The 26,857-nt window shown below is 38.0% G+C and overlaps 1 protein-coding gene across 1 annotated transcript in view; it reads left to right on the forward strand.

The window, feature by feature from the left end:
* LOC149087699 (neural cell adhesion molecule 2-like) overlaps positions 1-26,857 on the forward strand; it is a 271,875-nt gene that overhangs the window by 155,117 nt on the left and 89,901 nt on the right. The window contains exon 4 of the mRNA XM_089231589.1: positions 1,956-2,159. Coding sequence (XP_089087715.1) covers positions 1,956-2,159 — 204 coding nt within the window. The remainder of the gene's footprint in view (positions 1-1,955; positions 2,160-26,857) is intronic.

The following is a 26,857-nucleotide window of genomic DNA, read 5'->3' on the forward strand; positions in this document are numbered from 1 at the left end:
TGTTTCAGTGTAATACTTGTTACACTTCTGGCCTGGATTATTTTTTGAAAATATGTATCTGAAAAGTAATTTCACTCTCTCTCCAAAATTTTATAGGGTATTTTGTGAAATAGGGGTATTTGTGTATTTTACCCCCAGAGAAACACTTCACTAAAAATACCTTAAGTTTTTTTAAGGGGTATTTTAACTTCTCAACGAAATTTGGAGTAAAATTAAATTTGCATACGTGAATCACCACGCATCTGGATGCGTATTGGCAAACACTGATGCTGCCATCTGCCGTCTCATTCTCGGACTCTGAGTGAAGAGTAATGGTTGAATATTTGAACCACTGCAGGCCTGCGACGAGACTTTTTATCGAGGAGATCTGTTCGCATCCGTTAAAAAGTCTCGTCACAGAGATCGATCCTACACACATGTAACGAACAAGAGAAGCAGATGGATAAAGCTATGGCCCCCCCTTGCTCCGCGGGCCAGATGCTGCCCGCGAAGGGTTCCATCCGGTCCAAGAAAGGTGTTCCGATAGAATATACACATCAAAATACACAACACGCGATAAATTTCCACACTTGACCCAGATAAAAATACGGGGAATACGGAATCCATACAAAAAAATATAGGACACCGCGAATAATCGCCAAAGAAGTTGTGAGAGGCAAGTTAGTCTTCTAGTTATTATTACTAAAAAATCGCCAATGGCGGGAAGCTTGTTCTACTTCAAAACGCAGTGGATTAAAATGAAATTCACGGGGAAATATTCTGACGAACATGTGAGAGTGCGAGATGAATATTGTTATGTGACTTTGATTTCATTAATTTTGATAGTTTTATAATCAAAATTTCCAGAATATAATTTAATAGCATATGAAAATACTCTTAATTCTTGATTTCAGTGACTGACTGACTGATGCGCATCAGTCAGTCCGTCTTGATTACAGTAAAGAGAATAAAAATTCAAGTTTCATTGTTTCATTTCGAACACGTGAAAAAACGGGACATTGTTATTAAAAAGTGAAAACGGAAAAAAATTTGTAGAAAGTCCTGCACAATACGAGTGATATAAGGTCGTCCTATAAATATCAACTAATTTCTGGCCCATGAGCCGCAGCAATATCTCATATATGGGTCCGTGGACTGAAAAGGTTGAGCAGTTGCGCACCCCTGCTAACACATATATACATATATGTGTGTTACTGCCAAAGCCCAAAATTGGCCAGTTTGCGAATTGGCGAATTTCGTTATTAATTGACCCGGCCAAGTTCAAATTTCAGGCCATGACCAGCTTGTTTCTGAAGTGACCAGAGATCCTTGGCAAAAGTCCGGTAATAAAAGACATGATTCAAGGTCATTGCTAAGTTGGCATGTTTTCCCGTGATACTTATTTCCACGTTAGCTATGGCAACCCATCAAACCGTAGTCACGATGCGATAACCATTGTTGTTTTTAAAATTCGGCGAAAAATACTATGTATATATTACTTTTTAAATAGTTTTCCTCTGAAATTTCTCTTCTTTTTTTTCTCCCGTCTCATGGAGCTAATTCAACTACTGTATATACAGTATACATATATCTATTCATCCCACGTTGGCTGTGAAAAAAATAGATTTGGCGTCTACCGTGCAACATCAGCACATCGAACTTTGGTCAGGGATGTCCGGCCACTTCTCGAATAGGCGGACAAAAACCCGAATCATTTTCTGAAAATCGGATATCAGCCAATACTCACCGCCAATTCGCGAAGTGGCCTCATTTCGGGCTTTGGCAGCAATATATGTAGGACTGTTTCAAGTTGGGAGGTTAATAAAATAGTTCTGAAGAAGGGAGTGGGGGAGAGAGATGATCGCAAATAAATTAAATTTCGGAAACTCTGGTAGAACCAGATTTTCTTAAATTTAATCGATTTTAATTTGTTTTGTTCGTATGCTTATTTATTTTTCTTCCGATATCGCCGCCAGGTGACCCGCTTCCGACCGTGACGTGGTGGAGGAATAACATTCTGATGGATGAAAGTTTCACGGAAACTATACAAGGTCGTATACGAAACGAGTTGAAGATAACGGAGCTTCGTAGGGATGATCTAATGGCAGAACTCATTTGTCAGGCTTCCAACACAAACCTTACCGAACCAATTAGTACATCCGTCCGCATTGATATGAACCGTAAGTATTCAGTCGCTCTCATTAGTGTCATTTTTATATGAAATACAGTCAAGCCTCGTTTTAGTTGGTCATCCGGATAACGCGTGAATGTTTGGGAGGAGGGGGGGGGGGGGAAGCAGCGTTAAATGCTGGTAAAACGTGTTTTCCCGCATTTACAGCTGGTTTTTTTTTTTTCCTGCTCGTATCAGGAAAGACAGGACAACAACTTTCTAATTGGGTTTTTGACACACGGGGACGGTATAAAAAAGTTATATATTTTTCTCATTTCAATAATTATACAACCCCTTGAAACATGAATAGCATGTCTAAGTACTACACGTTATTCGGAAACTTTTTATAAGTTGAAGTATACGTCTAAGATCAACGGTTCGCGAGTAAAATGAGATACCCCCGCGTTGCTGTGCACCCTGTATATTGCCAATTATTGGAGATTCTGGCTACTTTTCTATATATCGATTATTTTCTTATGTACTAGCATATATATAAAGTAAATATACGCTATCAGAAGATTTCAAATTATCGTTATTTCGGGTAACGTCACTCAAGTTTGATAGATACATATCTCAGTTTTATTTACTTCGGCAGTAAAAATTACTTCTTCCTCCCTCCGTAGCGGAATTTGTATTACGCCAACAAATATACGTGGGGCTGTCTATCCGTTTTTCGAAATAAACTTCTCCTAAAACAATCCAGGCTGTTTGCCTGTCATAGGCGAGATTGATAGCCAAACTAATATAGCCATTTTTTCTCTCTCTCGGAAATACTCCGTTTCTTTTTATACAGGAAATATTTTCAAAACTTCTCTCAACTTCAAATAACTTGAGATTTTTTTTTTATATCTCCGATATATTTTCAAGCTTCCCCCTCCCCAACGCAATACATAAAGCGTTCGAAGCAAAAGATTAGGCCCCGAGATGAAAAACAAAAATGCATTATATGTTTCATATTTTGCGCTCGGGCTCTTTCATCAAAATTCGGGGATGGAGCCGATAATTTCTTCATGTGAGTCCATGTTTCATCGACGAGCCGTCCTCGATTGTGCTACGTAAGGATTGTATAACAACGTGTAAGAAGTATTGTGTGTTATAATGGATTTAATAATGCATGGCTAAGCACTTGTGAAGGTAAATTATCAATAAATTGAAGTAGACATTTCTCCGAATATGCGTCGCATGGAGCAAAAACTATCGAATCATACAGGGTGTCTCTAAACTCGTGGGCCGAACTGTACGGAAAGGTTAAATACACATAATGAAGCATGTTTCGTACAGCAATGTTGGGTCGGGTCGGAAATAAAGAGTGTTGGCTGAAAAACACGAAATGCTATGGAAAAAAAGAAGAAAAACTTTTCATTTACATCATTGTGAGAAAGTCTAGTACAGCTTCGAAACGCTACGCCAATCACTTGCTTGACGCTGCCAGGCCCGTGTCAATGTGGGTAGTGGCACATTTCAGCACTCACTGCAATTGCAACTATACTAATTGCATTTTCAATTGAGTTTCTGTATTTTAGAAATACATCGCCATTCATATTTATTATGGGCATCTTTTTCTCAGCCACTTCGTTGGGCATTTTGTCTGTTGTGGCCTTGTATTTGTATTAATGAAAATAGAAAGCTTTTTTTCATTTCCTCAGCATTTCTTTTTTATCCGCCAACGTTTGCCATTTCCGACCCTTAATTGCTGTACAAAAATGGTTCTTTACGTGTATTTTACCTTCCCTTAAAGTTTGGCCCATGAGTTCAGGGGCACCCCGTATTTGTGATCTTAACGTAAACACTACTCGGTGTATCTGCGCACAACACTGCAATATTCAGGATAAAATAAGATTACTATTTACACAAATAATGTTTAATTTCATTCTAAACACAAGCATTTGTTGGAAAAATTCTTTGCAATTGCGGGGCACAGTTGGCCCTGCAACCACCACAAAATTTTTATTTTTATTTTTCGTTACGTTTTTGGCTAAAAAACTGGATTGTGGGATTTTCAGTTGATGCGGATTATGTTCAAGTAATAATTAGTGGATTTGTCTATACACACAGGCTTGAAGCTTCAAAATTAATAGTTTTGATCGTGTCTGGTTGAGTATTTTTCAACTGAAGTGAAATGTTTTGAACCATCTTTTTTTGGTGTAATGTAATGATCTGGAAATTCCAATTTTTATTATCTAATATTCGAGCCTTTCTAATTTCAAAACCTAATTTTATAAACCTTCGCCGGTGCTTCACTTTCGAATGATAATAATATGCTACGGCCACATGTGGTTCACGTGAAAAGCTACGCTCGTATACAAATATTGCGAAACGTCAATATTTTACCAACTCTCGGATATTGGAATTCAAATACCCGCGCCGCGATTCGTACTTAAATTCTCTGATAGAGATTCATCGTGCGACAGATCGAATTGGTAATACAGTAGAACCTTTCGATAAAAACGGACACCAACGGGGTCAAAAATGTTTCCGCTAATGGGAAGTTACGATATAGAGCAGAATCTCGTTTATATGACTTTTTGCATTTATAGGACGTTCGCATTCGGTCGCAATGAGCTCTCCCCCATACATTTTAATTATTGCCAAAGATACACCGGTGGTTATGCATAATCACCAATCGTCTCCACAAAAAAAAGTTTGATAAAATTTCAATTTTTTTTTTTTAGTTTTACTGGTGATTATTCATAAATCTCAAATGAAGTTGGAAAGTCTAATGAATATGGAAAAACTTATAACCTTTGTACGTTATTATGAACTTTCATCTCTTCATTAAACCAATTAATTATTTTCACTCGCACATAATACGTGCACCACACATTTTGTAATAAAAACTAAATTAAAATAAATGTGAAGCTAAAAACATTCATAGACAGTTGCATATAACAGCCAGCTCGTTGGGCATTTTGTCTGTTGGTGCCTTCGTATTTATATTTTTATTTGTATAACAGCATTACCAGTCTTATAATGTTAATTTCGCCCAAGGTATCAAGAAATAAAGCCAACATTACCATTCGAATCCACTATCCTAGACCATAGTTATGTTCAGTTAATTAAGTAATTAATGAACACACGATTTATAATACTTACCAACACGAGCATGGGACACAATCTTGTTGAATGATAAATTCTCGATTTATGACCAAAAATTAATAAGAGTTTCGAAAAAAAATTAGAGTTCGCCCTATTTTACTGTCCGCTATCGAGAGTGTCCGCTAACGGGGAGTGAGATACACTAAAAGCCCTATTCCACGGAACCGGGAATCAGAAAAGCGTCCGTGAGGGAGAGATGTCCGTTGACGGGGAGGTTCCACCGTACTGTTTATGGATTTACATAAAATAATCCTCACAATATTTCCAGAGACTCCCACAAAAATCATGGAATCGATATTCAATCAGACAGAAACGTCCATCTTAACTTCTAAGTTCCATTCAATCCACCCGTAAATATGAAGCCGCGATGTGAAACTTATAGATTCATCACGTTCTTCTACTCGATTCAATATTGATTGGAAGATGCTCCGGCTGCCGTCAATGTTTCCGGTAAGATATGTACGCATATAAATCGAAAATCCCGGAAAAGACGCACTGAAATATTAAAAAAAGATTAAAGTGATTTGCGTCTTTCTGAGATGCAATTTCAATTTGTCTTTTGGGGGGGGGGGGGATCGAAAGCGTTTTCACGTTACTTTATGATGCTCGAAGCGTCCCCCTATTTTTTTCTATAATCCATATTTGTTTTGCCTCCCTTGTGCTTTTCCCATTAATATTTATAGAAGAAAGCATTTATCCTGATGAGAGAGAGCTGAAAATAATTTTATTTGAAGCAATGTTGAATTTATTCCGAAATATTTTTCCAGGGCCAGGTATTACTGTCATTCACCGGAAAATTTTAATTTACTACGGATGGTATCCTTAAATATACGTACCGTATATGGCGAGTAATAAATGCATTTAAATAATAAGTCTCAGTATTATCTTATCCTATTTTTGTAGCCCCTACAATAACTCAGATACATTACCTTGGAGCAAGCAATTTACGGTTATAATTTTGTGTTAGGCGCTAATCAAAATCGGGAAATTTTCTGAATTTATACTGGCTGAGAATATCTATAAAGGCCTTAAGGTAAGCCCTAGCAGGCTAAAAGTATACTACTTACTGTGTTATTATGAATCCTACATGTGAGAGGGTGAAAGCTGCGCCGCATGGGAAACGTGTCGCGTGGTATAGAGGCTGGGAGCCGCACCGCATAAGCGAAGCGGATGTACTTTTAGGTTAGGCCGGGAAGTGTAGACCGGCCAAATGTCGTATAGCCCCGTACGCAAATAGACATTTCTGCCGTAACAACGTTGCTCAGTGCATTGACTTGCCCCTTTGGGTTTCATCTCCGGTCTTGCTCGGGTGGCCTGAAAAAAAACGGGGGCTGCACTGTTCATATATGATGAACGATGTGACTTCTCGCCTTGGACTGGTGTAGATTGAGCGGTGCCTGAGTGTGATAGTGTATGGTGACGGGCGCTGTGTGGGATGTAAGACTGGATCGGGCTCGCCCTGGGGACAAGCCTAGGTTGTTGTTTGCTTTAATAGTATTACGCCAACAGCCTAAGGCAGGAGTTCTCAAACTGTGCTCCACCTGAGAAACCCTTCCCTAAGGTATAGCCGCTGTGGCGGTCGAGTGGTCATAGTGCACTCGCGTCGCAAGGACCTGGGTTCGAACACTACCTTCGTCACAGTGATGGTCGGCTGAAGTTGGTTATCTGTGGTGCTGAACTTCAAGTCACGAATGCGAGCTGATCTCCCAGTTAAATAATCTCGCCACCGAGAGCAGCAGGCCTACAATAAACAAATATTCAATCATTACAGTTCACTCACTTCACTTCTGAAATATAGATGGCAGCACTGAAAAATCAGACAAAAAGTCTGATTCAATTCTAGTCCTGACAATTCTAGTTGCCATCCATCCTCTTTGTTGGTGTCATTTTAAGCGTCACCCTACGTTTTTAGAAAATTTGTCCCTTTGTTCCCTTTTTCAGGACTCTGGAATAATTTCCATTCTTTTTTCTTTCCAAGGGAATTTTTTTTTCACTCTGAAACATATTTATCTCTTCTTTGACATGAGTGTCTGCGTGTTTTTTTTTTCCTTACATATTTTTTACACGCTTTGACCAACACCCTCGAAATTCTTAGACGAATCCAAGTTACCTCCAAGCAGGGCAGATGCTATTCTAATGATTCAGCTTGACCGGAAAAACACGAAAGAGACAGTCGGAAAAATATTTCCAGAAGAATAAAATCGCAATACTCATTTTGAGAACACCATTGTTTGCTCAGCAACAGCAGATGCTGTATATTCACGTGGGGAGAGGAGGAGGAGTTGTATATCCCATTCAAAAATGGAGAAAATGAAGGCAAACAACACTTAATGCTGATTCTTCTGGCAAGAAAAAACCACTCCAAGAAACCACATATTTTAAGGGTATGGAAAGACAGACACTCTCCTTGCTCCAGACAAAGTAATAAAATGGACCAGACGGTGGGAACAATTCATTAAAAGCTAAGGGGGACGTATCGTTATTATTTTTTTCTTTTTTACTCCATCTCATAATGTCAGTACCAGACATGTGTCAAAATGCCGATTTCAAGTCCGAGAGTATTGCATAGCTTTTTGGTCACCATCATCATCATCCTACTCCCTTTTCCACCTGGTCTGAAATCCTGAAGAAAAAAATTAACCAATGGACGGCAATACACATCTGCTTTATCACTTTTGTTCCTCTCTATCGGGTGAGTTCGAATAACCGTTTTCATAACTAAGAGCTCGGATTATACGGAAATGCATACGCGCATATGCATTTGCAATTTTTCACCTTTTTCAGTGCTTACTGCGCACCAATTCATAAAATTGAAGAATTTCAGAATAAGTGAATATTGAAGTTTTACGAAAGTTCAACCACATTTTTATAATTTTTTGACTGAGTATTGCTTTTAAAGACGCACGTGAATAATACACGATTGGCAAGTGTTCGTATCTTATGTGTTCGTAAAACATCAACAGCAGAGAGAGGGGGGGGGGATTTTTTAATAAATTGCCAAAGATGTTTGGCAAAACAATACATAAAAATGGTCGAAATAGGCAGGCAAAAAAACCACTAAAAATGCCTAAAATAGGCAATAAAAAAAAGGCAGTTATAATTTTTGGAGGGAAGAAAAAAAAACTACAAATAACTAAAAACTAAGGTATTAAAAGGGTCCAAAAACTAGCAGAAAAATCTAGTGCACTTAATCTGTCTATTGTTTTAATTACAGTATACAATAATTGCATTATTATCCAAGTTAAATTGATAATAATGATTGATCTCAAGTCCAAAATAAAATGTTACTAGACTCTCGGGATTAGGCCAATTCCAGGACCGCCATTACCAGACCCTGAGACGGTACGGATAAGGATCTGTGGAGCTCTCCTCGAGTTGCGAATGATTCTCGTTTATTTGTTGCATCATTTTGAATAATCATTATCATTTCTGTAGGTGAAACATGACTATCTTGTTCTATTTTTATAATGAAATTTATTTTTTTTAAATATTATCCCGTATGCGGGACTCCTTCAAGCGTGGGGCCGTCCATGACCGCATCTGTCACACACCCCCGAGGGGGAACTCGCGTCAATTTAATCGAATGCTAAATATGTATGTTTAATAAATAGCCATGGTTTTCTGCACTGCATTTATGGTGCAAAAAAATAATAATACCAAAACAACATGCTGAATGTCTGCTCCTACTACGCCTTCCATGAGCCATGATGTCAATTCAAAACCTCTTGGGACAATCATCAGTCCGCTATACACATGCAACGCAGTCCAATGTCTGAACGAGACATATTATGTGAAGCCTGCGAGAAAACTAATTTCTAACTTTCCTCTGCTTTTCTAACACAGGCTGCTCTAATCTGAAACAAAATCATTCACGTTTAACACCATCCGGTCAAAGCAAAATTAATGCATGCCATTACCAATTCTTCAGATCACTTATTTGCGTCTAAATGGGACTGGAAGGCGGAGCGGCTTTCTGATGATAATTAATATTGAGAGTTCGAAAATTTTAAAAAAGCGCGATTTTTTTGAAGTTTTCAATGCCAAAAATATCCAAGTTTTACAGATTATGATCTCTGAAATTCACTGATAAACTTAAAACCATGTTATAATGGGCACACACATTTAAGGCACGAAAATTTCAAAAAAGGCATATTTACCAAAAAAGTTACCAAAAAAGAAAATAGGCAAAAATGGGCATTTATGGCATTTTGCATGAACTTCCGGGTGATAACATATTTTGCCATAAAAACTAAATAAGCGGGAAATAAGTGTTATGAGAATAAAAAACGTATAAATTATTATTAGTGTTGTGATATTAGCTTTCTTCACATTTATCAACATGTTTGAACAATAAGCAAAATCGCTAATCGAATCCAGCGCTCTAAACTAAAATTTGAGCAAAATTTCCGGTAGATTTAAATAATTTACTAACGATTTATCATGTTTACCAACACAAGCTGGGGATTACATATAATCACCGGTAAATGTGAAAAACAAAATGTATTGAACTCACTAAAATAATTAGTAACTATGCATAATAGCCGATGATTATGCATAATAGTCGGTGATTATGCATAAGAACGGATTGTCCTGCAAGTGCTAGTACGGCTTTTATCTTATCGACCGTACGTCGTACAGGTATGAATCCAATTCAAAAAATGCTCATCAGGAATTCAAAAATTACGCTGTACCAGTTTTGAGAGTGGAAATACAGTGTGTAACAAAATAAAAAATATAAATTTTTATACGGTATCTCGGTGTTAACTTCCAATTAGGACGTTGTTGCCCCGTCTCTCCCGATGCCAACAACAAAAAAAAAACCAACTCCATGTTTCTAAGTGCAATATTCACAGAGATGTTATCGAATTCGAAAAACGGAAGAAATTGAGGGAAAAAACGTTTAATGCGGAAAAAACGTTTCACCCGCATTTAACGCTGTTCGAATATCTCTGTGAATATAGCAGTTAGAAACGGGGATTTTTTTTTTTTTTTTTTGGTCTCAGGAGAGACAGCGCAACAACTTTCTAATTGGAAGTTAGAGCACAGGGGGAACCATGTAAAAATTTAGATGTTTTTTTTTTATTTTGTTTTACACACTGTATTTTCACTCCCAATACTGGCATAGGGTAATTTTTGAACGCGTTGAGCATTTTTTTAATTGGAGAGTTGCGTCCTCGCACATACAGGATACGCTGTATGTGCTAGGACGCAACTCTCATCAACCGTCCGTAGTAGAGGTATGATTCCAATTAAAAAAATGCTCATCGCGTTCAAAAATTACCCAATGCTCAACACAATCTAGCACATGCAGGATACCCTGTATGTGCTAATTAACAGCGATTCTGTTTTAGTTGGGGAAAATTATTATTGGGTGGTTGGTGTGTTGTTGTCTTTTTGTTTTTTTTTAGGAAGAAAAGTGGCGTCATCTCTTTTTGTGAAAATTGGGGTTATGACGTCATAAAGAATGCGCGTGCAGCCGTCCCCCTTTCTCCAGAAAAAAAAAAAATTCAAATTACGGGATTTAGGATTCGTCAGGGCAGGAACCGCTCATTTTGCAATTTTTATTTATTATTTTTTTTTCCAACCGAGCACAATCAGGTCTATTGCCATAGGCAATTTACTACCCAGTGAGTTGTGCCGGAATTATGTGTGTACCGAACAGTCTGAGTGCGTATCTAGTGTTGTGTATGATTTTTCAGTGCTGCCATCTATATCTCAGAAGTGAAGTGAGTGATGTGTATTCAGTGATGTGACTGAATATTTGTAATGTTTGTAGGACTCAATTTTTATTGCGCGAACTGGCAATAAACATCAACAAAGCATGCCCCGCCCCCCTTAACGCAGTACTTGCCCAAATAAGGCAATATAACCAAAGGCCCTCTGTGTCTTCTGATGTTAATAAATTTCATAATTTTGTAAGAATGAACAAAGCGGTACATTTCCGGATCACTTAAGTCACGCGTGTTATGAGGACTCATTTAGATTAAATGATTAAATTAACATTTTTCCATTATAATTAAGAAGTTAAAATTAGGGAGCGGAAGTCGTGACGGGAGGGGTACCACGAGTTTCAACCCAGGTTCCTACTCAAAAAATTTAACCATTACCTGAACTAGAAATATCATTTCAACGATTAACATGACACAATGAGACACTGCAGCATACATTTCAGTTACAACAAAATTTTAATTAAAATCTAATCTGTTAAATCTAGGGGCCCCCTCTTAGATCGACATTTTTAAAGCATATGGACAACTTCGAAAATCAAAATTAAAAGACAGCAATTTATGTGATAAATTGTGGTATATATATGATACGAATCGTGTTATAGCAAAAAAATATATATATACATTATTATCAAGGCAAGCTTATCACCTGGTCAATATTAACCAATTAAACTTATTCAACGTGGAGGGCAAAAAATCACACTGACGTTTGAACATCGAACACCAGTGATACGTCTGTGAACATAATATTCCGAGGATTTCTTTTTTTTTTCAAGATAACAGCTACTACGATTTCACAGCATATGAAATAAGTATCAAATTAATATTATTTTACGTTGTGAAATGTTTATCCGTGATGGTGAACAGTACTAGTTCGTGGCCGCTGTGGTGGTCGAGTGGTCATAATGACGGACTCCGCGAGGATCCGGATTCGAACCCCACCGTCGCCACAGTGGTGGTCGGCTGAAGTTGGTTTCCTGTGGTTCCCAACTTCGAGGCGCAAATGCGGGCCGATCTCCCCATTGAAAAGTCTCGCCACAGAGAGCAACAGGCCTACAACGACTAATTATTCAATCATTACACTTCACTCATAGTTAGAAAAACTGGTGGCAGATGGCAGCACTACACATAACAAGCATTACACAGAAACAAACTTCACGTCAGGTTTCACTACACGTATACACACATTCCCGCATGTACCAATTCGTTAGAGGTTCCGCAGAGGAATATGGACGAGGTACATGTGTGGTTTAGTAGTAGTAGTACTAGTTCGTGAGTCACTAGGGGGCATGGCCGGAGCATCGTCCCGTTGATGAACCAGGGCTCCAATAACGCAAATGTTCCGTGCGGAGGATACAGAAAAGTCAGCGCGCGATTCTATTCACCAAGTGAGCAGGCAAGCTCTCAGCACACGGACCGAACCCTACGTGCCATCTAGCTCTATCGAGGACAGGAAAATCATAAAAAGGAACTTACACGATATCATGCTGACTCCTCGAACAACGAACTCACTGTAGACCGTCGGAGGAACAAGGAACGACGAACCCGGTATGATATTGTTTCACCACTCGGATATAAACAATTATATATGGACTCTTGATCAAAAACCGACGTTCTTAATAGTATCAACACAACCTGAATGATACAAATTACGTAAAATCTACGGCGGCTCGGATAATAAACTGGCTCCCCATTGGAGCATTGTATTCTCGCGACTACATCTTTCAAAAACCAAAATAACAAGACGAGAGACGCTCAGAAAATTTGAAAAATTAAGGGAAAAGAGAAATGTTGTGCTGATTGGATAGAAAAGATGTATAGGTCTGTATAGAAAAGTACAAACTCGCTTACGTGTCAAGGTCATAACATGACTCATGCTGAGGAAGGAGGAAGGGATACAGAAAGAACACCCCTAAGATGGCGTTTATAATTATTATTATTATCAGTGAGAGTTCCAACACGCAGAGAAACAGTATTTTAAAAATTACCGAAAATTATATTAATGAGTGGTATCTGTGGTGTTAGTGTGGGGCACAGATGTTGATTACTACTACTACTAAACCACGCATGCACCTCGTCCATATTCCTCTGCGGAACCTCTAACGAATTGGTACAAGCGGGAATGTGTGTGTACGTGTAGTGAAACCTGACGTGAAGTTTGTTTCTGTGTAATGCTTGTTATGAGTAGTGCTACCATCTGCCACCAGTTTTTCTAACTATGAGTGAAGTGTAATGATTGAATGATTTATCGTTGTAGGCCTGTTGCTCTCTGTGGCGAGACTTTTTAATGGGGAGATCGGCTCGCATTTGCGCCTCGAAGTTGGGAACCACAGGAAACCAACTTCAGCCGACCACCACTGCGGTGACGGTGGGGTTCCAACCCGGATCCTCGCGATGCGAGTCCGTCATTATGACCACTCGACCATCACAGCGGCACAGATGTTGATTGGGGAAAATTTAGTGTGTATGTGAATATATCATTAACAAATAATAACAATAAAAAAAAATTCTATTTTCCAATGTAACACTTGCGGCACATTTACAGATCGCTTAAGCGACCTGCGGCGCTGCTTTGGATCGCCAAAGGCCGAACACAGTGAAGCGGCGAGATAAGATGGCGGCTAGCATCGAGAAAATGCATCGGGGTGCTGGTACAGGTGCCCGCACATACTAGAGGAGGCGGGGGAGAGCGAAAATGACCGGAGGGGTTCTGAAATGGAAGGGTGTGATGATGCCCCGCAGAAGAGGGAGAGAGAAAAAAATGAGAGAAAAACGGGCCAATCCCTAATGAGTGAAATGACTTACCTCGCGGTAAAAATAAGATTTTTTGTGCGACTCCCCCTAACCTCGTTGAGTCTCCTCTTTCCCTTCTTTGTCGCGCTGCTCGAGCATGTGAGGGGTAGAACAAAACAGTACAATTGTTTTCTCCCCTCGCCTCTGCCTCCTATCTCGCCGCTGCACTATGTGTTCGTCCTAAATGCTGCGGTTATACTGAAGACGCTTCGATACCTCAATGCGATGGGAAGCGGGATGTGTTTGTTTTCAAAGGTTATACTGGAGCGAGGAGATACGAGTGCGACTAGGAAGGAAAAATGCATCGCAGTGGAGGAAGAGACGTCCGCGCATAGTGAAAGAGGACAGCGAAAATAGCCGGAGGGGTTCCGAAATGCAAAAGGGTGCGATGATGATGATGCCCCCGCAGAAGAGGGACAGAAAAAAATGGGAGAAACAGCCAATCAGCAAGCAGATAGCGCAAATCTCCATATCGAGGTTTAAACAAACACCATTGTTCGAATTCCGCACCTCGTTGAATGTTTTTTTCTCTTCCTCTCGAGTGTGTGAAGTGTAGGGAAAAACACAATATAATTGTTTTCGTCACTAGTCTTAATTATGCATCCGTACCTCATGGTCGCCGGTCGCCTAACTATGTGTTCGGTGTTAGGGACCCGTGACTCAGATCAGCCAAGAGGGACAAAGCATATTTACAGATCACTTAAGTAACCTGCAGCGCGCTGTGCAGATCACTGAGGCCCCCTAGTCGCCCGCGAAACATTCCACAAACTAGTGAAATGGTCCGCACTCCCCTAAAGGCTGACTCGCACACTTGCTGTGGGGGGATGATGTACCCGGGAAGGGAGGGGGACAATATAAGCTAGAGGTACAGCCAAAGCCTCCTAGATATAGGCTACTAGTGCCTCCGCGGAGTTTTTGGTCTCTCGTACTGGGCATCCAGCGGATACACTAACATTCGCAGTACAACTAGCTAACACCATTCGTAATATTGCGGCCGTTCCTACTGCTAACTACAATAAACTAAAGGTCTTCATTCATCCGGCACTACAGACATCGACTCACGTGTTTGTACACAGCGATGCCGTGAAACCTAGTGTACCTATGATGGCCCGTTTCAAGTGATGCAGAGGACGCCCAAGTACCTCGTGGTCCTAATAAAAGGCATTTTTGGTGCAAGAAGATGTTTTTGTACAAGAAAACCCCTCAACCAGTGACGGTGACCAAAGAAACCACAACTCGTAGGGGCATAGGCGTACGCAGAATTTTCTCGAGGCGGGTGTTCAGATTTTTTTTCCTTCTGAGAGGGTTGTTTACTTTTTTTCCCTGCAAAATAACACAAAAACCTTGGCTCAAGGGAGAAGGTTAGAACCCTAACCCCTCCCCCCCCCCCTTTGCGTACGCCAATGCGTAGGGGGAGGAAAGTTCGGTTCTTCGATCGTCACTGAAGTTACTGATGGGGGGTGTACTGTGGAGTCCACGATTAAGTCAAAAGCCGAAAGATGGCAGCATGGGGCCTGGCTGATGAACAAGGAAAAAAAGTTTTTTCTCTCTTTCGGAGCGCATCCTATTTTCCGCCGCGAATGTTCTTCGTCAGGTGCCATCGACACAGACGTGTCTCAATTTGTGTTATGAGTACTTCTCAAATATCCAAGGTACGGTTCGAAGAGATGTCTCCTCATATATGTATAACGAGTACCGTCGCGTTACAAGATAAACGCCATAGAAAAATAATACATTATAGAAAGTGTCGCAATACACATTGGACAGTTTCATTCTATCCTCAGAATGACGTAATAAAAAAATGCAGCATTTTAGCTTATAAAGGCAAAAAAGAAGTCCTGTTTTAGGAATAAAATAGAAAAAAATGGAACTATTGAATATTTTGTAAGCAACCTTCAAACCCCCCTTCCCCTTGTCATCCAAAGTCAGCAAATCCGAAACCTCTCCCCCTCGATGCTGGCGTAATACTTGAATGACTCCTTAGTATCTAAATAATCTCAGAATGAATACCAGATAAACGACATACATAGGCTGACCATATTTCCTCGAGAAATGCGGGAAATTAGGATTTTGAATAAGAAAAATACGGGACATCAACAGTCATCGCTAAAAATGATTCCAAAAGCAAACAAAAGTGTCAAATATTGCTGAAAATCCCGGAAAAATCACCCTCCAAGACAAATATGCCAGATCAATATTCTTATTCATAGTTCCAATTATCATAATATACTTTATGAGTTGAAAAATATAACTTAAATCTCTGATTTCAATAAAGAATAAAAATTCAAGTATGCTACGTGGAAAAAACACATAGGGGAAATTAGACTTCGAAATATGGAACATTGCCAATAATGACGCAAAAAGTAAGCAAAGTTGCTAACTCATGCTGAAATCGCAGAAAAATCACCAATCGCCGGAAATAAGTCTCCACTTTAAATTGCGATGAATTAAAATAAAATAAAAAATCGTCACAAATATGCGACATGAATGTACTCAAATTTGATGACGTAATATAATTTCTGAGTTGGGAACATAATTTTATTCGTTGATTTGATGAATCAAATGTAGAACAAACAGTTAAGTTGGCTCCGTTGAAAATACGTCAGAAACCGGTACATTTATGCAAAAAAAGGGGACAGCCAAAAAAACATAAAAAAAACAACCGGGAAATACGGGACGTATGGCCACCCAATGACCGTTAAATCATCGAATAATAAGATGAGAAATACATTTTTTATGCTATTTTTATATTTTATGCAATTTTCAAACATAGAAAGAAAAAGGCATTAGTGACATGTTTTCTCTTAAAATGAGATTTAAATTTGTCTCTTGAGGGAAGATTAAATATGTATATGTTTATTCACTTCACATGATATTTGAATAGATTTTCCCAAAAGTATTTTGTCGAATTTTCATTTTTTGAAAACGAGAAACAAAAAAAACGAGGAAAGATCAGATGATTTTATTTCCAAGTTCTAGAGAAAAAGCTTCTCTCCAGTGTCTTTTCATTAGCATAATGGAAAAATAATTCGAGAACAGAGTCGCAGCAGATTATTTTTACGTTATTGCTTTTTACCGAACAATTTTAATTTTTTGTTCTTCAGTTAAAAACGATGAGAAGTAACGACATTCCGACAAAAGTTATCAATATCTAAGTTTTTGTTTTTCAATATCTTCTTTAATCTTTAATAAGAATTCAAAATTTCTAGCTTCATTACAGATATTTTCAACAACAAAAAAAAAACTGTTTGAATTAGTTTAATTTCTCTTGAGGTTTCTTTATAACGACTTTGGAGAATTATTTATTTATATATATTTGGCTAATAAGTATTCGTTATACACTGAGTGGGCACTGCATTATGACCTCCTCGTTAATATTTCGTTGGGCCGCCTTTTGCTTTTTAATACAGCGTTAATACTTCTCGGTATGGGCTGAGATGTTGATAGGTCGTTTGTGGAACCTTAGATGATACTTGATGGATATAGCACCTTCGAATAGTGTGGGATAGGATATGTAGGATATGGTAGTATATGTATCTAGATGTTCGATGGCTGTTCTAACCTTCAAGGATGATGTCGCTCTCCGCTATCCATACGAAGGTTTCTCGCAGCTGGTTGATGCGAAGATGAATTTAGGAAAGAAAGGATATTTTCTATTGCCCTTGCGGGTAATCGAACCCATGTCCTCTCACTTACCGGGTGAGAGCACTTGACTACAAAGGCAACGAATTTCGATCTTTCAACCTCTCCTGAAATTTTAACTTCATCCCATAAATCACATGCTCACCCCCATGGTCCGCGGGACAAGTGTAGCCCTTGGATTCACATAATGTGTCCTGCCCCCCCCCCGAAACCCTATTTTGTGAAAATGAACTAAGTGGCGCATTTAAAGATCACTTGAGCGACCCACGATGCAGTTCGACATTACTTAGATGTTCACTTTAGTGACACGTTTTCAGATCGCCGTGACATGTTTACAAATCACTTGATTGTCCTTCATGTGGTTTCACATCACTCAAGTGGCCCGCAGCACATCCCCAGATCACAAAAGTGACCAGCGGATTATTTACAGATCACTTAAGGCAGTTGGGCTCCGTGTGCACTTCCCAGGGGCTCCGCTGACACTCGAGGATAATAAAATAAATCAGTAAATTTGATAAGCAAACGGAAAAAAATACTAAAAAGGGATCCTCGAATCAAACAGGGCTCCGCCATAGTAATCATACACTGAAAAGGGCTCAGCGAATCAGAAAAGGTTGAGAACCGCTGATTTAAGTTATCCCCGACACAGTCGCAGAGCACTTAATCAGCCCGTGGTGCAGTTCCACATGACTGCATGAATTGAGAGCTGATCTCTCCGTTAAAAAGTCTCGCCACAGAGAGCAACAGGCCTACAACGGAACAAATATTCGATCACCACACTTCACTCAAAGTTTCAAAAATAGATTGCAGATGGCAGCACTATATCAAGCACCACGCAGAAACAAACTTCACGTTAGGTTCCCAACACGGACACACACATTACAACATATACGAATCCGTTGCAAGTTCCGCGGAGGAATATGGACGAGGTACATGTGTGGTTTAGTAGTAGTAGTTCCACCACATCACTCACGTCGCCCAGCGGCCCAATTTCAGATCACTCAAACAGTTTGCGACACATTTACAGATCACTTAAGTGAACTGCGCCGTAGTTTTAAAACATATGAGGGGCCCCTTGGTGCAGTTCTGCATCTTAAGTGATCTCGCAGAAACAGCATAAACTAACGGACAACGCTTCTTTTTTCTCATTCCTGTTCTTTCCAAATTGTTTTCCGAATTTCGAGTAATCGTATAAATAAATACTACTACGCAGTAAATACTATTAAAGTAGCATAAATATAAATGCCACTATAGCATTTTAATAAGAATATATCTTCTCTTATGGCATCAGAATAATTTGAGAACGTTCTAGATGGAGAGCAAAGCGCGAGAAAGTCGATATAATCTATCGTCCGAACGGAAATCTTCAGTGATACGTGGAAATGGGATTATCCATTCAAGTTATCACTTCCCCCTTCATCTCAGGAAATGACGTTCCCTAAAAGGAGGTCCTTCACGTTATCATTTGTTGGTGATTATTCATAGCAGCAATTTCGGAAATGTCGAGAATCGACGTACGTAGATTTTGTTCAACTTTTCGAGATGGTGTACGGTTTATGCTCTGCGTATTATACACATAGATTTCCAGTGGGAATTTCAGCAAAACAATCTATTTATACCTAGTATTAATCTTGCTTATTCCAGTCCGAAAATTATCTTAGAAAATGATTAATTATAGTCCAGTGTTCAGTGTACGAGGAGCGAGGAATTTAAAGTACAGGGTGTTTAATAGAAAACCATTTTACTCGCATACAATGCTGTTGTTTTTTCCCCCCAAATTTGAATATCTCAGTGAATATTGTACTTAGAAAAGTGGATTTTTTTTTTTGTTCGCATCAGGAAAGACAGAGCAATAACTTTCTAATTGGGTTTTGGAGCAAACGAGGGTTGTATAAAAAGGTTTTTTTTACATTTTAATAAAACTATGCAACTCCTTGAAACATGAATGACATATCTGAGTACTACACGTTATTTGGAAACTTTTCCTAACCGGAAATATACCTCTGGGATCAACGGTCTGCCAGTGAAATGCCATACTCCCTGTTTGCTATGCGCCCTGTATACACCAGGCATCTTTCGAATACGTATTCTTTCGGATTGCTCTTATAGATAAATATTGAAAAACATCTCGGAAAGTTTCTGTTTTCAAAGGAAAGATATGAAAGCCTTGTACTCTTTTTGAAATCATCCTATACTACTACTACTAAGTCTTCAATTGAAATATGCGTTCAAGAATAGTGTATTGTTGTATACGTAGAATGCCCTAAAATAATTTTCAACTAAAAGCGTTAGTTCCATCCATCGAAGTCCCGAGATTTCGAAGAAACGAAATGCTTTTTACTCGATAAACAGCTGCACTCTCTGGTTCGAAAATAGCTGGAAGAAGATCGTTTTTGGTCCGAATCGTCTATAAAGTAAGTGAATATCTTTTAAATGTAGTATACGGTATGCTACGATAGTAATTCAAACTTCTCGGAATCTGAAACTTGTATCAAGGAAGTCCTTCGAAATATCAGGGGGAAAAAACTGTCGTGGACAAGTCTGAACTGTACGCTTCTTCCACTTTATTGATCACTATCGATGGTTATATCGCATTTCTTGAACATATATTGGATAAAAATCGGAACAGACGAGATACAATGTAGTATCATATGGATTTATTACAGTTTGTAACATCTCTACTCGAAAGTTGGATAAGGTGGTGGAAAAAACTTTAAGGACAACCGAAAATCGCCAGAGCTCGAAAACTTGTGGATTTAAATATAGGAAAATTTTAGAGCGATAATTACTACGAATCGAACATTTTCCAGTGATAATAACAAAAAAATGTTTAAGTTAAAGTCAAAACCTGGAAAAAAAGTATGACACGCGTGTTTTCTGACAACATTAACCGCTTCGCTTACAAGCGATTGGCAAGAAATTCGGATGATCTCTGTTTAATGAATCGGCGATAAATATGATAAACTTTTTCTAACGTAATGGCATCTTGGAAAAAGGAAAATAAAAGTAGAAAAGTAAGGGGAAAAAACGAAAGGTAAACAACATATTACAATAAATACTCTCTCACTTATCTGTAATACTTACGGATAAGAAAGAGTAGGAATGAAGTATATTTCTCTTTCCACCCTCATCTACTTGTTCTCTTTCCACTCCTACATGCACACAGTAGAACCTATCTAACTTTAGAGTCGAAGATTTTTACCTACTCATCACAGAGGTTAAAAAAAGCACTTTTTTTTTTTTTGCAAAGGGTTGCAACAAAGTTTCATGGTGATAAGGAGAGAGGAAAGAAAACAGAGACTTGCTCGAATTTATTCCACTGGCGTTTGGACGCAATATTACGTCTTTGATCGTAAAGTGGTTAAAGAAAAAAATTATGAACTTGAATTTTCTAATATTAGCATAACAGCCGAGACGGTTTTGATCAGTCATGTGCTGTGGAATGGGATTTTTTTCTTCTTCTTAGAGTGTGAAAATGGCCAAAGACAACACATTTATTGGACATTGAAAATGCAAAATACTTGGTACATGAGAACAATGGTACCAGGGATCCTTTTTTTTTTCTCATTTAGGGCACATTCTATTTCACTTCACTTTCATTTCACTTGCTCAGATCTGTTATTCCTTGGTGTGCAGAATTCCTATATCTGTGCGGAATAACAAATAGCATGGTACCTTATTCAATATAAATAGATAGAACCACTAATAACCCTGGACTGATACAAAAAAAACGTACTTTCGTTACCTCAATTAAGGCAGGGTTGTGTCGGAAAAGAAAATTAGAAAAGATTTATTACAGTTCTCCCCCCCCCCTGCTCTGTGCTCGCAAGTATCAAATCTATCGCGTCGTTCGCCCCAGGAAGACAACTATAGAGTCGATGTAACGTACAAGCCATTTGACTAAAAAGCATAACTAAACCCAATGCCCAGGGGAAAAACATTTCACGTGCGCCCACTGGCACATAAGGGCCGGAAACCGCAATCTGGGATTTCGAAAGAAATGTGGAGAAGACTTGCTTAGCAAAGTAAGAAGAAAAAGGTGGCATGTTGAAGTGGGAGAGATTCGAGAACATGATCTAAATACACATTGCATACGGAATATATACAGGGCCTCCACTGCCGGACGGAAACGAGAAAACAGAACCGCCGTCCATAGTGCAGTTTTGCTTCCCTCTCTTTCTCCGACATAACAATATATAAGCATATGGAAAACCGCACAGAGCCTCCACTGCGGCGGAAATAATCAAACAGAGGCTCCGTTCACAGTGATGGACACATTTACATTTGAAATACTTACGTATAATATTTACATTAAATAAATTTCCCTTTTATGTACATCTAAGAGAGAGAGAGGTATAAAAACAAATATCCAACTGTTCCTAATTGCATCTACCCACCCATATGGTGATCAGTTGGATATTTGTATGTACCATATCGAGGAAAGTTGCTCAATATAGAGATTTTTTTTTCTGTGCAGCAAAAATATACGTGTGCAGGGAAGCATTCTTAGTCATTCTCAGACTCTGCAACGTCCATATTTTGTAAAATTATTCACCAAGGGAAAATGGTGCCTATCAATTACTTTTTTCCCACAACCGACAAACGCTTAAAAATAAAATTCAGCAACAAAACATATACCTTCTAGGTATAAGTATATAAGTATTGAAAATAAATACAGTCAGCAGTGTTTGCCAATTCGCCATCTTGAGGTGTGGTTCACGTATCAAAATTTGATTTTACAATCCAAATTTTATTGAAGAGTGAAAATATTTCTTCAAAAATTTTAGGTTTCTCTTTTGAAAAAGTTTTCTTTAAAAAAATGTCTCTCTTTTTATAAACCCATCATTTAAAATTTTAGACAAGAGTGAAGTAACTCTTCAAAATCATTTTATCGGTTTAATCGGTTTATTTTAACACTGCAGTGCAGCATTATGTAATATATAGGAAACATCATTGAACTGGAGCTCCTGCTGCAATTATCATTAAACTCTAATATTATTCAGATTCAATTAATTATTTAGTCTGCTTCGAAATTTTAATAGTTGCTGTTTGCGTGCTGTAAAATAACGTTAGCTTTGTTAACGTTAATAAAGCTAAATGTAGACCTCTTCGGCTTTTTGACATTCCAATCGCAAGCAATAACCAGAATCAACCTGTTCTTGCATGCTTGAGCCAAGAAGGGCTGCTTTTCGCTTCACTGACCTTATTTTACAACGCTCAAATAACAACTGTAAAAATTTCGAAACAAACTCATTAATTAAACTAACATATTATTGCTTATAAAGCATTTAGTAATATCACATCATATTTTTTTTGTACGGACATCAGTCAGAAACCAGCAACCAGTTTTAATAGAATAGTAACAACAGTTGTGTTTTTATGCGATAGGTGGCACTAGGAGCTTCAGTTCAATTATGTTTCTTCCATGTTATATAATGCTGCATTGCAAAGATAACCAATAAAATAATTTTGAAGAGTAATTTCACTGTTCTCTAAAATTTTAAATGTTGTTTTGTGAAAAGAGGGACATTTTTTAAACGAAAACTGAGAAATAACTCTGTTTTTTAAAAGAAAATTCTGAGAAGTAGTATTTTCACCCATCAATGAAATTTGGAGGAGTAAAATCGAATTTTGATGCGCATTGGCGAATACTGCTTGGAGCGGCAAACCTATAATCAGCTCAAAAATGGAGGACGAGTCCGCTCTTTTTTATATGAATCGTACTTTCAGGTTATTCGCATTAGCGCAATTAATAGCCCCAGAAAATCGAAAAACAGGGAAATTTTCAAAACACAAGAGAATTCAAGAAACGGATAAATACGTAGATTCGAGTATGAAATAATTATACTTCGTTTAAAAATTGCCTATCTTTTTGAAAGCAAATTCAGTTTCACGAGAGATTCGGAACACGAATAGGGGGGTGGGTGAATGTCGAGCTCCGATCGAATTCGATCGACCGATTAATGAATATCTCAGAAGTACCGGTTATAATCATTCATTTTCTCTCCCCCCCCCTTCCCCCTCCGTGATCTTAGAGATACAAGGATAGTTACATGTGGTATACATACGATGATTCACTTATCGTCATCTTGGAAAAGATTAAGTTAACTTGGACGATGTCGTCGCGTTAGTCATTTCTCATCGCCGAAGATATCTTCGACACGACACATACATACATGCATCTGCCTCCCTCCCTAACATAGATATTAATGACAATTTCCCAAATTGAAAATCTATAACCTATCAAGTAATGTACACTGGGGGTGAAGGGACTTCCTTTTATCTGATTTTTGGTTTTCCGGACGGATTATGAATCGAATTCTCAAAACCGATGTTAGTGCACCAAACGCGTACTGCAATCTCCCGGCTGGTGTTATCGACCCATACGGTCGTTGTCGTCGTCTTACGAGTCGATTTCGTATTGGTTTGAAGAACGGAAATCACCTACTTGGATAACGATAACTGAAATTCGTCGATCCGAAATAAGATAGATAATAGAAGGGTTCGAAAAAAAAAGTATTATAGACTGAGTTATTGAAAGTGATTAGAGAGTTCTGTTTTTTATTTTTATTTTTTGATAGTTGTATTTAGGTTTGTAGGGTTAGCTTTCTTTCTCGGAATATTTTCTTAATATGATATTTAACCTTTTAATTGGCAAACTTTGAAATATCCAAACGAGAAAAATTTTGAGGGGTTAATGAGGCACCCTAAAAATGCTATTACATGACAAAGAAAAATTATTGTCAATATTAAAAAAAATATATATGGGATGTCGCACTTTACGGAACACGTTGTATTTATTTGATTTACATCAGTGATTCCCAACGTGGGCGTTAACGCCCCCTTGGGGGCGATGGAAAGTTCTAAGGGGGCGGTAGAACTTTTATGTGTTAGATCGCATTGCGGGCGATGGGAGAAAAAAATTTCTGAAGAAGGAGGCGATGGGACAAAAAAGGTTGGAAAACTGTGATTTACACATAGATTTGAATAGCATAAGAACCTTATTTAATGATTGTTGATTTACTTTTCTACTATTGTTGGAGAATGGGCAGTAATATGTTTTCTCCACACACATGGTGTGATTTCAAAATTGCATATTTCTTAAAAATTAAAAACACAATATAATATGAGACTATACGAGGGAAATGTTTTTATGAACAATTTTTGTTAATGGTCGATTTCAAATGTAGAATCATTTTGAAAACGGATTATTCTTTCTTAATCACCCGGTATACGAAAATGAAGGACCCCATACACCTCGCTACACTTCAATCTTGCATAAGTGACACGAAGTACATCAAAAAAACAAAGTAAATATTTATATGATATTATGATATTACAAAAAATTGAATATCTTTGGAAGCCGATATCACCCAACTAAAGTCGAAACAAGTGTTTCGAAAAGTGCTTTCGGCGCATCACATTTACTGGCAAAAAATCGGAATGTCCCGGAAAAACGGGACATATGAGTCAGCTGATGTAAAGTTCGCCAAATTTTTGGGTCGAAAAGAGGTCGCGCAACAAAATGTTTGGGAACCACGGGTATAACATACCGTTTAAAACTTCATAGCCTCCACTTCCGAAGTAAACGGTACTAAATTGTCTAAGTTTATGTGTGGTTTACAAAGCAAAGGTGTTGGCAAAAATTCTAGATTTTACAGAAAAGTATTGTTCGAATCATATGTATAATATCTTTCTATACTTACCCTATTAACCCATCGGCTTCCATAAATTGACGATGTGGTTCTATAAAATGAACCGAAACGGAATAAATCGCATTCTTCCTTACCCGGTTTATAATTACCACAATTTGGAAAATATTTGGAACCCACTTTCAACATTAACAATCCGAAATTTTCGGAATATTTATCTCTAGTGAAAAGCAATTTTAAACTAAACATTCGTGAATAATTAATGAAGAATTATGGCTTATTTCAAACGCTGTCATGATATCACAATGGTTTTGAAACTCTGTTTCACTAATACTCAGTCTAATGATGAAGATTCGTTACGTAATTTGTCGATGGCATCGTGAACAGAAATTGATAGAAATCTTTCCCTACTTAGTATCTCGTCAGAAATTTCGGTTTATGATGAGTCCGTTGCCTCGAGGCATCCCCGTTGGAAAGTAACGTGTTCATTGGTCGGAATGAAAATTGTAATTCTGATAAAGAGTCAACCGTTTCAACATTAAATTGAACTTACATGGAATGTTAACAACTTGCAGTTGGAATATGAACTTTACGACCCTAAATATAGGAAATCACAATGGATTGCTGGAAATTTTTCTTCAAGAAAAGACTCGGGATGTACGTACATGTACAGGTGTTCCGTAAATTCATAAATAGTTTGAAAATTGAGGTAATTGGTATACTTGAACGCCGGCCTGTGCGAAAATGTTTTTTTTTCCCCATTAGTTTTTTTACTGTAGAAGGATAGTTCAAATTTTTTATCGATGGAGGGCACTGCACGTAAGCAAACCACTGGAAATGTGCAAATCAGAGTCATAAAATGTTGCTGTTTGATTAATAGCTCATTTCTGAGTTTTTCCGTTACGGACACCTCCATAAGGTTTTCATTGTGATGGTGATATTAGTGGATAGAAAACTATTGGTGAAGTTGTTTTTACTACAGCCACGAATCGCCAGCAAAATTTTACAAACGTTTCGGACAAAGAATGTATTGAAGAAAGGTTCAGGTCAATGCACTACTGTGCTGCACTCTCCATCGACAAAAGTTTGAACTCTTTTTCTGTACCATAAGAAATACCCCTTCGTGAGAATAACTTTTTCGTCAAACAAATCAAAATACTCCAATCAATTCTTAAACAACTTATGCATTTATGGGGCACCCTGTACGTAAAGAATTAAGTATAACAAAACTTTCAAAACTTTTATAATTAGTAGTACCAGCTGAACGGGAAATAATTTGTTAATAAGATGATATAATTATAATAAAACACAACGACTTCGGATATAACGATGCTTTGCTTCCGTTTCCTTAGATATTCCTATACAAAAGCCTTGGTTTTTTTTTACGTTGCTTAATATAAATCAAAAACTGAAATCGGTGATACAGATAATTCGTATTATTTATGAATTATATTATAATGAATATGACTAAGAATGAAAGTACAGTCGAATCCCGTTATAGCGAACTCCAAAGAGACCGGAGAAATCACTTCGTTTCAACGAAATTTCGTTATAAAGGAATTCCAAGGTGTCCTATTGTTCCTATGTAAACTTATCCGATGGATTAGAAAAGCGTTCGTTAAAGCGAGTTTTTCGCTATAACGATATTCGTTAAAACGGGATTAGACCGTATTAATTTTGCCTGTCGGTCATGTAGAAATAAATAGATTTTAATTCCTTGCTGTAGTACTTCATTTCCAGCCAAGGATTATTTATAAGCAGTAATTTTCAATAATGCCCACAAATGGCTACATTTATGT

The sequence above is a fragment of the Pholcus phalangioides genome, unplaced genomic scaffold (assembly GCF_987345545.1).
Source record: "Pholcus phalangioides strain wild (caught in Gottingen) unplaced genomic scaffold, Ppha-v1.0 ptg000004l_1, whole genome shotgun sequence".
NCBI classification, from domain to species: Eukaryota; Metazoa; Arthropoda; class Arachnida; order Araneae; family Pholcidae; genus Pholcus; species Pholcus phalangioides.